Source organism: Carlito syrichta, unplaced genomic scaffold (genome assembly GCF_000164805.1).
Source record: "Carlito syrichta isolate Samal-C Ts95f unplaced genomic scaffold, Tarsius_syrichta-2.0.1 Scaffold307480, whole genome shotgun sequence".
NCBI lineage: Eukaryota > Metazoa > Chordata > Mammalia > Primates > Tarsiidae > Carlito > Carlito syrichta.
Genome location: NW_007251576.1, coordinates 37,718 through 49,747, shown reverse-complemented (window position 1 = coordinate 49,747; position 12,030 = coordinate 37,718). Strand labels below are relative to the sequence as shown.

General features: G+C 41.8%; 2 protein-coding genes across 2 annotated transcripts; both read left to right on the top strand.

Moving 5' to 3' along the window:
* The first annotated feature begins 3,820 nt into the window (after nucleotides 1-3,820).
* On the top strand, nucleotides 3,821-4,210 carry LOC103266876 (keratin-associated protein 2-1). Its single transcript, XM_008064503.1, has one exon. The coding sequence runs from the start codon at nucleotides 3,821-3,823 to the stop codon at nucleotides 4,208-4,210; it is 390 nt and encodes a 129-aa protein (XP_008062694.1).
* Nucleotides 4,211-10,927: 6,717 nt separating this feature from the next.
* On the top strand, nucleotides 10,928-11,360 carry LOC103266875 (keratin-associated protein 2-1). The gene has a single exon (XM_008064502.1). It carries the CDS (start codon nucleotides 10,971-10,973, stop codon nucleotides 11,358-11,360), a length of 390 nt encoding a protein of 129 aa, XP_008062693.1. The 5' UTR covers nucleotides 10,928-10,970.
* The last annotated feature ends 670 nt before the right edge of the window (nucleotides 11,361-12,030 follow it).

The following is a 12,030-nucleotide window of genomic DNA, read 5'->3' as shown; positions in this document are numbered from 1 at the left end:
GCTTGCCAGTTCCAATTTCCATAGGGCGTCTCCTGCATTTTCTAAGGTTCTTATAGTTTGAGATTCCAATTTCCATAGGGTGTCTCCTGCATTTTCTAAGGTTCTTATAGTTTTAGGTCTTTGATCCATTTAGAGTTGATTTTTGTGTATGGGGATAGATACTGGTCTTGTTTTAAACTTCTGCATGTGGTCAGTCAGTTTTCCCAGTACCATTTACTGAATAGGTTCTCCTCTCCCCAGGGGATGGTGGTGGAAGCTTTATCAAAGATGAGTTGGTTAAGAAATTGGAATTTTGAGCCGGGCTCAGTGGCTCAGCCTGTAATCCCACGGTGAGTGGATTGCCTGAGCCCGTAGGTTCGAGATCCGCCTGGGCAGCGAGACCTCATCTCTACAATAAATAAAAAAAATCAGCTGGGCATGGTAGCGCACACCTGTAATTCTGGCTACTCGGAAGGCTGAGACAGAAGGATCGCCAGAGCCCAGCAGGCGAGGCTGCGGTGGCTGGGAGCGGCCACTGCACTTCAGTCTGGGCGACCGAGTGAGACTCCAACTCAAAAAGAAAAAGAAATTGGAATTTTGCTTCTGGAATTTCTATCCTCTTCCATTGGTCTATATGCCTGTTCTTGTACCAACACCAGGCTATTTTGATTATTGTAGCTTTATAATAAAGTTTAAGGCCCAGGAGTGTGATACCTCCTGCTTTATTATTATTTTTTGTTTTTTGCTGAGGTTTTTTTTGGCTATTCATGATCATTTGTGTTTCCATATGAATTCCTGTATCATCATTTCCAGGTCTGAGAAGAATGCTGCTGTTAATTTAATGGGTATTGCATTAAATCTATAGATTGCTTTGGGTAGGATGGACATCTTAACAATGTTGGTTCTTCCAATCCATGAGCATGGAATATTTTTCCATTTGTTTGTGTCATCTTTGATTCCTTTGAGCAGTGTTTTGTAGTTTTCATTGTAAAGGTCTTTCACGTCTCTGGTTAGAAAGATGCCAAGTTATTTCATTTGTTTGTGACTATTAATGAATGGAATTATGCTTTTTGTTTGGGTTCCTGTTTATTATTGTTGTATAAAAATGTGACTCTCTTTTGCACAATTATTTTGTACCCTGAGACTTTGCCAGGGTCCTTTACCAGTGCAAGGAAGAACTTGCATTTTTATTTGTCAAATGTGACAACTCCAATTCAATAGAAAGTCCCAAATCGACCTGTGACAGGAAGCCAAGCCCAGCCTTAATCAGTCAAGCCCCAAATGAACTGCAGACATGAGACAAAAAATAAATACTTATTGTGGTATGCTATGAGAGTTTGTGGATGCTTGTTATGCATCGCTAACTGCCTAATTCAACAATGGTAATAATACTTAATACATTAGTCAATATGTCAAGAGAACAAATCATTTTCTATAAAGAAATTAAAAATAGGGGAGTGCCCAAGTATTTGTGATAGTGTTGATTTTATTTTAAATTTTAATAAATTTTCTGGAAGTGATAGGTTATTAAATCTCTAGTTTTACAGATAAAATTAAGCTCTTATGAATGGTGCAAAGTTACATTGAAGGAGAGTTCCATTCATTTTTGCAAGCATATTTGCTAAAACACAGGCTTGTGGGTTGGACATGCTAGGATATGGATCCAGACTCTGTTACTTAAGAACTGTATGACCTTTGGGAAATTAGTTAACTTCTCTAAGCCTCAGATTCCTCATCTATAAAGTGGTGATAATACCTACTTCAGTGGACTATTATGATGATTAGTCAGATTTGTAAAGTAACTGTTACCATCCTGTAGCATATCAAGTACTCAATAGGTAGTAACTTAAATTTCTTATGCAGTAGGCAAGAAAAAATGGCGACTTATACCCAGCATTAACAAATAAAATATACATCCAGAGGGCACTATTATAAATTGTTCTTAGAGGAAAGTGGGTGTTAAAGAACCTAATTTAACAAGAAAACAGGATTTTAAAAATAAAACTATGATGTAAGACATTTGCCCAAAGGACTGCTAAGACCAAAAATGTCCACAAAAAGTTGGTCATAAATAAAAAAGCTCTTTGTAAACAAATCAGAAAATATTCTCCTTCTCCCAAATCATAATATTATTTTGCCTAGAATATTGCACATAATTCTAAGCACATTATCTCATAAAATTATTTAGTCTGTACAATAAAAGTCAACTAATATTATAAAGGAGTCTGGAAGGAACCTTGGCATGAGGAAAGATAGAGAATGAATTTGATATGATTCACATCTACAACATCTTCCAAGGTATCTACAAAGCAAAATGAGACTAATTCCCTTATGGCAACAACAAAATGCCTCCCGCATGCAACTTTCAGGATGAAGGACATCTAAAAAGCATGTGAGTGATGTTTTACAAGTTTTTTTGTCCTCTTTTTTTACTTTAGTGAGCATATACAGTGAATGAGGTTGACTGGGCAGGATTTATTTTTTCAGACCCAAAGGAAAAGTATAGACCTACTTCAAAAGTAAGAGGGACATTTATGGAACTCATTGTAAAGGATAATGTATAGGGTGAAGGCACAAACAAATAACAATAAAAGAAGTGTCTCAGTTTAAAAAAACAAACAAACCAGACTGCACTTTGAGAATGACAGCGGAGAGACAAGCAGGCTAGAAAGAAGTTAACCTCTGTTGATCCTCAGCGAGAAATCTCTGGGCTGGGACACAGGACTGACCCCACACGGAAGTCCTGGGATCCTTTTGGGTTATCTGTCATTGAGGTAAAACGGTTCCCCAATTCTCTTCCAATATCTAATGATGCTGCTGAAATGAAAGAAGGAACTTGTATCTACTTTAACATACGTTCTTTCCCCTGTCTAAAGATCATGGTTTGCTGAACCCAATAAGCATAAAACACACAGTAGCAGCTACTTCCTGATGAAAGAGCAGATCAGGACCACAAACTTCACATTGACCTCATCGTGTGACCTTGGTAAACCCTCATGACCTCAGCTACAAAATGAAGGAACAGATTTATATTCTCTGCTGTCCCTTCCCAGGTTCTACAGAAGCAATGACTAATCCCAAAGTAGTTACAAAGATAGTAATTGCAACGGATCCTTGGGGAAGGTTTTACAACCAAGGTGGAAATTGAGTTTGGAGGGCTGAGGAGGGCATTCCAGGTGAATGAGGAGACATCAACACCAGGGCAGGAAAGCCCAGGTACTATTGAGAGGAAAGTGACTACACCAGTGTGGCCAGGATGTGGATTCCGGGAGGTCCGTCCTCATGTGAAAAACCATAAACCTGTCTGGAAGTGAGTTGTGGAAGGAGCTGCCTGGGAAGAGATGAAGACTGGTCTGCTCTAGAGGAATGCAATTAGCCTGCCACCATCATGCCCTTGTGTATTAATAAGGTGAGTCACTGTTTGGGTGGTGATCATGGGAGTCTTTGAAGACAAGGAACAAAATGCTGACTTCAGGGCCATCACTAATCTAGGTTAGAAAACACATTCTTTTCTCTCTCATGAGTTAGGAATATTTCAAAGGTGAATTCATCAAAATTGAATTTGATGTCTAAATTTGGCAAGAATAAACAATGAAAAAAATGAAGATATTTGGGGTGTATGTCCATGAATATGTATGCAGTGAGGGGTGACAAAAATGCCATTAGCCAATGCTAAATCCTCAGCTAATTAACCAGAAGATTAACGAGGAAATGGTTACGTGTCCTGGGGGTCATCAGCACCTGGACAGGTATATAAAGGGCACAGAGGGAGAGGAGGACATTCGCACCTGAAACACCCAGCTCCTCTCCACAGCCCACCTCACCTCAGCCAGACACCACCATGACCGGCTCCTGCTGCGGCTCCGCCTTCTCCTCCCTGAGCTGCGGAGGAGGCTGCTGCCAGCCCTGCTGCTGCCGCGACCCCTGCTGCTGCCGCCCCGTGTCCTGCCAGACCACCGTGTGCCGCCCCGTGAGCTGCGTGCCCCGCTGCACGCGCCCCATCTGCGAGCCCTGCCGCCGGCCCGTGTGCTGCGACCCCTGCTGCCTGCAGGAGGGCTGCTGCCGCCCCATCTCCTGCTGCCCCACCTCGTGCACGGCGGTGGTCTGCCGCCCCTGCTGCTGGGCCACCACCTGCTGCCAGCCCGTCTGTGTGCAGGCGCCCTGCTGCCGGCCCCCCTGCTGCCAGCCCGCGCCCTGCCGCACCACCTGCAGGACCTCCCCCTGCTGCTGAGACCCCTCACCTTCCCAACAGAGCAACACACTAGAACCTAAACACCTATTTGGCATTTTATTCAAGGTGAAAGAAAAAAGTTTGTTTTTATCCCCACAAGCTGGAAATAGCAATTTTTACCTCTTACTCTTTGGATACAGTCAGATATAAGCAGATGTCTATCACCCCCTCAGCCCAATGTCCAGTTGTCTACATCGGCCCAAGTCTTAAGTCTTCATGGACGATAAATCCACCTATAAAAGTCCCCAAAGTGGGCTTTGCAAATCCTTCTTGAGTTTCGATGGTTTTGACTGCTGAAACCCTCACTACCAGTTTCTGTAATGTGTTGCTCTCTGTTGTCAATAAATTATTCTTTCCTGGCATAGCAAACTGCCCTGCTCTCTTGATTCATTCATTCGTGGAGGTTTTAGTGTACAGAGATGAGCAGGATTTCAGAATCTGCACTAGAGAACCAAAGGTCGACCTAAGCAAAAACTTTATCTGTAAAATCTCACATATTCAGTTATCCAGTAGCTGTGTCTCAAGGGAGCCTTCAATCGCCAGGTACCACATGACTCATGATGAACTCGACACAATCCTTTGTAGTCAAGGAGCTTACAATCTAATAGGACGCACGAAAGTGACTACAATGTCAGTGAAGGTGGGTACAAGGAGCGGGGATAGTGTATACCAAGCCCAGAATGGTCACTGAAACAAACTGACCAGCACTGCACGTCTCACCTTCTTACCACAGTTCCTAGAGTAGCATTTTGAAAAGTGTGGTCTGTGCATTGCCCATGTTAGAATCCCCTGGGATAACTATTAAAATGCACGTTCTTTGGCCCAAACCTAACGAATACAAATCTCTGGGGTCATGGCCCAAGAATGTGCATTTTTAAATCTCTTCCATGTGACTCTCATGCACGTTGGAATTTCAGGACCATTATCTCAGAGGAACACCTGGACTTGAGTTCCTTGAAAGCTTAGGAAGCCTGGCCCTAGAAGCTCTCCAAGGACATTTACCGGGACAAGCCACACTGGAGGCACTCAAAATTAAGAAAAATGGGAAATATGGTAATAAGATTGAAACAGCAGCTACTAAACTGTGATCAAGAGGATCTATTTGGAGGAGAAATGCATTAAATGAAAGTGCCAAAAGAAAACATCTTGACCTTGTCATGGGTGGAGTAAGATTACAAAAACAACAGCAACAAAGAAATAAAAGGGATGAAAGAGGAGGGGAGGCAAGGCAATGAATAGATTGAAAAGGGGAGAGGAAGGCAGAAGAGGAAAAGAGAGAGGCACTGGAAATCCTGATGCAAGTACTTCAAGGTGGCGCAAGAGAGCTACACTGGTCCTCACACTGCCTTCGCGGCTAGGAAGTTTTCGCACACGGCCCCCTGCTGCTTATCTGTTGCTCACCTCTCCCAAAACATGTCTCACTGCTCCCCCAAAGTTTCACTTCAAGAAACACTGAATTTCTCATAGTTATTGGACACTGGCAGTTCCAAATGCCTTTGTCTTTGCTCATGTTATTTCATTTATCTGGAATATTCTTTCGCCTACCCCTTCCCTCCACCTTCTTCATCTACCTAGCTCTGACTTGTTTCCAAGTTTCATCTAAGTCTTCTCCAATAGTCCTGTCCTAACCCCTGAGTCACACCAGCACACCCGCACGCGTGCGTGCACGCGCACACACACGCGCGCGCACACACACACACACACACACACACACACACACATACACCAAGCTAGGTTAGGTGCCCCAGCATGTTCCAATAGCATCCTGGGTTTATCTTCATCCCCATAAGGCACTGTGTTGAGATTACCTCTTTCTGTGCCTCCACGGAACGGACCATGATTTATTTTGGCTGCCAGTACTGAGCTTGAGCACATAGTTGACATTTGATTTGTTTGTTGAATCAAAAAAAAAAAATTGGAAGGGAATTGTCTATGCAACAAGAATTCTAAAAGGTGAATACTTATATTTATTTCAAGCAAAAACTTCGGCATCAGTGTAATAACCTTTCTGGCTGCAAAACAACATTTATCACTGTGGACTGCTGGAAAAGTTAAATGACTTTCATGGCTTTGTATGTATGTAAGGTGCCTAATGACCAGCACAGCTCCCAGTACCATTTATATTCCTTGCAGTGTACTTGATTGTCACTGAATCAAACAGGCTCAAAAGATGTGCTATTACATATCAAGTCACTGGGAGTGGAAAAGAATTCAGGGGGAGGTTTTATTAACCACACTTAAACAGTAAAATTTTTTTCCAGCACAGTTCACATCTACTGTTGGAAATAGATTAATAAATATAATAATTAAACTTAAAAAAACCACTATCAGATTAGGGCTGTCTCAGAATGAAAAGAATCTTTAAAAACAGGTTCTACAGGTCCATGGGAATGAGTCCTAGATTATAGGATGTATGAGAAAGAGCCTAGCATTAGCAAAAAAGAAGGGCTAGGCAAAATACATGTATCTGATGGTTAGATTCTCTCTTTCACGCTGAACCATCCAAGAGAATTAACCAACTAAAAGCTACACTAGATCCCAAAAAATCACTTTGTCTCTCCTGACTTTAGCCAGATGACTATTTAAACTACTTGAAATACACACACACACACACACACACAATTGAGAAACAAATTCTACTAGTTTCCTGATCAGTTCAATTTTCTGTCTTTTCTAAATGAAATATTTTGTTTCTTCGGTTAATTCTATCCATCTCTCTGTCTGCCATGTTTGAATGGATTTTGTAATAAACCAGCCTTGGCTCTGAAGAATCTGACTATTTTGCAGATGAGGAAACCTGGGTGAGTGTAAGTCATTTGCTCTAAGTGAGACAACTGCTAAGTGATAGAGGAAAAATTTGAGTTTTTCTTTGCCTCCTTCCTTTTCTCCTCAATCTTCCCTATCCTATTTCTGCCTCTTATGATTGGACAAAATTTTTCCTAAGTGAACTAACTCAGGAACAGAAAACCAAACACTGAATGTTCTCACTTATAAGTGGGAGCTAATCTAAGGATCTGCAAAGGCGGAGAGAATGGTATATGGTCATTGGAGACTCAGAAAGAGAGAAGGGTGGGGAGACAAAAAAGTCACCCATCCAGTACAGTATGCACAGGTGGGGGTGGTGGGTACACTTAAAGCCCAGACTCCTTTGCCACTATACAAGGCAACTATGTAACCAAAAACCATTTGTACCCCCTAAAGCTGTTGAAATAAAGAAAAACGTTATTTCTGGGAATGATTTCCCCAGAGAATACATATTCTGCTTTCAGAATTTTAAAAAGTTTCCCCTAAACCAGTTCCTAACAAGACACAATTCATGAAACTATGAAGACGAGGGCATGGCTCACCATCAACAAAAGATGACCATCACTACACTCTTGTTTGATCCAACCACAAAAATTCTACCACTTATTTTCCCTGTGGTTAAGATTTACTTGTTTCCACCCTTGTGATTATGCACTTGCAGAATGTGTGGAACTTGAATAACATGACTTTAAAAAGTCCATGTGATAAAGACCGGGGACAGACCTTCTGTTCAATAGATTTGGGTCCAGTGCTACAACAAGGGAGACCACATAGCAGAAGACCACGGGACATTTTACCAAACAAAGGAAGAGAAATGTTATTATAGAATTTGGAGGAATGCTGGAGTTCTGATACAATTACATAAAGTAGTGTTGTGACTGGCTCATGGCATGCCGGGCTATGTGCAAAAGAATTAGCATCAGGACTGGGTTGTGAAACAGACTTAGGGTGCACTTTCCCTGGGAACTAAAATAGTTAAGACAAACTGGGAATATTGTGTCTGAAAACCTCTTGTCTGAAACTCTACAACTGGGTTTGATGCTAAGGTTGCTTCTCTGTGTCAAAGTGACTTAAATCTTGTCCAGGCAAGAGTGAGATGTTTCCTTATTACTGATATGATTTTGAACAGCAGGGTTTCTGACAGTCTATAAGTTTAGGAAACAAGATTTCCTATGTCCCTTTGTTAATTCATAAAAGCAGTGAATTTACAGACATATTTGTATTTTTAATATTGGCATCCCTGTTTGTGTTTAAAAACAAAGAACTAAATATATACTTGATACACTAAACCATATATCAAGCAAATACTTATTTTATTTCCCTAGAGGGAATAGATTGTTTAATAACTACTACAATATGTTGTCTGCTTTGAGTGACTCAGAGTTGGAGAATGACTAGGAGTTATCATCAGTGTTTCTACTGAACAAAACCCAGAAGTATTATTAAGACTTTGCCACTCTTATCCATATGACTTTGGAGAAACCTTTTCATAAATCTCATCTTTCAAAAACTTTGATGAACTTTACTGGATCATAAACTTAAAGGCCTTCAAGGATAAGGTCTATGGTAGACCCAAGGGCATATAAAACAATGAGCACACAAAGCAAAACATACCTCAGAGGCAAATTTGGTCTAAGGACCAACAGTAGCCATTGGGCAATATTACCTTTAATCTACTTTCCAACTCTAAATATATTTTTTATATCCCCATTCTTCTTAGCTGTGGCTGAAAAAGACAAAGCTATTTTATCAATCACAAGCTCACTTAATTCTCCCTGTCTTTTTCAAAATCTTACGTTCACACTTCATAAGCAATCAATACCCTCAGCCAACAAACCAAAGCATCTATTACAGAAAGATAATTGATTGAAACTGATAATTTGTAATCATTTTCAATAGATTTTGAATAATGTTCTTCTTTCTTTTTTTAATTTTTAGGAGAATTTTTTTTTTAAAGATATGGGGTACAATTCAGGTACCCTTGCTGATGAGGTATGCCCCTCCCTCCCCTGGCATACCTGGGGTTTGAGACCAACCTGTACAACTTGTCGAGACCTCATCTCTAAAAGAAATAAATAAATAAACCTTGCTATCTCTATTTTATATAAGAACTGTCTTCTACATTAGGTTGAAAGAGAATTAGAGAATTGTAAGCATGTACTATTATACAATAATAAATAAGTGAATATTGATATATATTGCAGATAAATTAATTTTATTTAATTACTTTTAATTTTTTTTATTTTACAGATTTGAGGTACAGTTCTGGGTTAGGTATACAAATGTTGATTACGCAGGTATCCTTGTTGATAAAGTGTGCTCCTCCCCCCAGCAGTTTCCCTCAACTGTCAATTCCACTCCCTCTCCCCTGGCAATTTCCCACTTTTGTATAGTATCATGATAATTGTTTAAGGTCTGCTTATGAGTGACAACATATGGTACTTTGCTCTTGGCTTCTGTGATAAATCACTGAACATGATCGACTCTAAATCCATCCAAGTTCCTGCCAAGTCCATATGTTTGTCCTTCTTTATGGCTGCATAATAGTCCATTGTGTATATGAACCATATTTTTTTTATCCAGTCCAGCTTCAGTGGGTAGCATGGTTAGTTCCATGTTTTTGCTATTGTGAATAGAGCTGCAACAAACATGCATGTGCAGGTATCTTTTTTTTCTTTTTTGTAGAATGATTTTAGTTTCTCTGGGTATATGACCAATAAGGGAATTGCTGGGTAAATTTTTTTATTTTTTTCTTTCTCCTTTTTTTTTTTTTTTTTTTTTTTTTTTTAGAGACAGTCTCTCACTCTGTCACCCAGGCTAGAATCTAGAGTGCAATGGTGTGATCAAACTCATTACATCCTTGAATTCCTGGGCTTAGATGCCTCAGCCTTCTGAGCAGTTGGGACCACAGGCACATACCACCATACTATATATGTATTTAGAGGAGAGGATCTCACTATATTGTCTAAGCCGGTCTTAAACTACTGGCCCCAAGTGATCCTCCTACCTCAATCTCCTGATAAGATTTTGAAAAATTTAATACAAGTGCTCATATCACACCTAAAAAGCAAGGAATACTCCAATTTCAATTTTATTTCCAAGACCATTCACAGGAAAGGTCATTCAAAAAAGCAGGGTATGAGCAAAATTCTCTTTTAGTTTGACTCTATAATCCCTGAAAAGTTCTTTCCCTTTCATTGCTTGACTTTCTCCTTTATTTGCTTTATTTATTTTAATCTTGCCTTTCTAAAATTTGTGGTGTGATAGAACACTGCTGAGAATTTATTTTTCTTTCCTTTCCTGCTTCACCCTCAAAGAGTATTGCATCATTTACACAGTGTCTAACCAACTCGGATAGACCAACTCAGATTACCAAAATGAAAACACTCTGGTAAGTTTGGTGATTATTTTCTTATAAACAAGGTGAAGTAACATGTTGTTTTACAAGAGCACCGGGCCATTCTTTCCATAGCAGCATCCACACACATCTCCTTTTATGAGCCACTTTTAAGAAATTCTTCTTTGATCTCAATGTCAATCAGAAACCAGCCTGTGACTCCCAAACAATACAGTCTCACGCCCCGTCACAGATGATGGTGAACAAGAGGAAAGTGTGAAGGTGACAACACTGGACTCGTCACACTTTCAACTGGTCCCATGATACGGCCTGGAAGGATTGGCTGATGAATGAGCAATTTTTCTGATGATCTAAATCATCAAGTATTCATTTCAAGGAAAGAGCAGACAGATGGAAACGACAATGCCCTTCAATGATTTGAAATGGAATCAGGGTCCTCATTTCCATGGGCAACCACAACTCCAGGAAATGACCCTGTGTCCTGGATATCAGTACCCAGCCAGGTATATAAAGGGCGCAGAGGGGGAGGAGGACATTCGCACCTGAAACACCCAGCTCCTCTCCACAGCCCACCCCACCCCAGCCCCAGACACCACCATGACCGGCTCCTGCTGCGGCTCCGCCTTCTCCTCCCTGAGCTGCGGAGGAGGCTGCTGCCAGCCCTGCTGCTGCCGCGACCCCTGCTGCTGCCGCCCCGTGTCCTGCCAGACCACCGTGTGCCGCCCCGTGAGCTGCGTGCCCCGCTGCACGCGCCCCATCTGCGAGCCCTGCCGCCGGCCCGTGTGCTGCGACCCCTGCTGCCTGCAGGAGGGCTGCTGCCGCCCCATCTCCTGCTGCCCCACCTCGTGCACGGCGGTGGTCTGCCGCCCCTGCTGCTGGGCCACCACCTGCTGCCAGCCCGTCTGTGTGCAGGCGCCCTGCTGCCGGCCCCCCTGCTGCCAGCCCGCGCCCTGCCGCACCACCTGCAGGACCTCTCCCTGCTGCTGAGCAGCCCATTATCACATAGAGTCCCCCAACCGATGTCCAGGTCCATCCCTGCTGCCCCTCCTTGACTTCACGGGCAGGATAATAAGCACTTTTTCTTGAGAAGCCCATTTCCTTTCTCTTCAAACTAGTTCACACCAGGCATTGAAGATGCCTTTGCTGACCCACTACAGATGACTTCTTTCCTCCTAGGTCCCTAGTCTAACCTCTCTATCATGTTGTCTGTGTCCTAATAAACTTCATATTCCCAGCATATAAATAATGGTCTTTGTGATCTTTCCTATGGTAGATTGTCTCTAAGTCCAGAGATACTGAAAACAAGATACAGAAGAACCCTCTTAAATTGTCCTCTGAAATGACCTAAGTTTGAGTTGTTTTCTCATAATCATGGAGCACAGCTGAGTGAGGAAATGGACATCGTGGTATCTTGATCATGTGTAGACCCCCTTGTGCCTAGAATTCCAGACTCACATCCAACATCTGGCCAATGTTCAGCAACAAAAAACACATTGGGAGGCTTCACCTAGGTTGACATATTCCCAGTCTGAGGATGTGTTTACTGATCAGACACTTGTTGATACATCATAGAAAACCCAGGACATTAGAGGTGGAAGAAGACTTAGGGAGACAGCTGGTCAATCACCTCTGCTTTTGAAGAGGAAGAAAAATGAAC

Bases quoted from the DNA above. Each gene is read 5' to 3' on its own strand.
- LOC103266876 (XM_008064503.1), top strand. From the start codon at position 3,821: ATGACCGGCTCCTGCTGCGGCTCCGCCTTCTCCTCCCTGAGCTGCGGA.
- LOC103266875 (XM_008064502.1), top strand. From the start codon at position 10,971: ATGACCGGCTCCTGCTGCGGCTCCGCCTTCTCCTCCCTGAGCTGCGGA.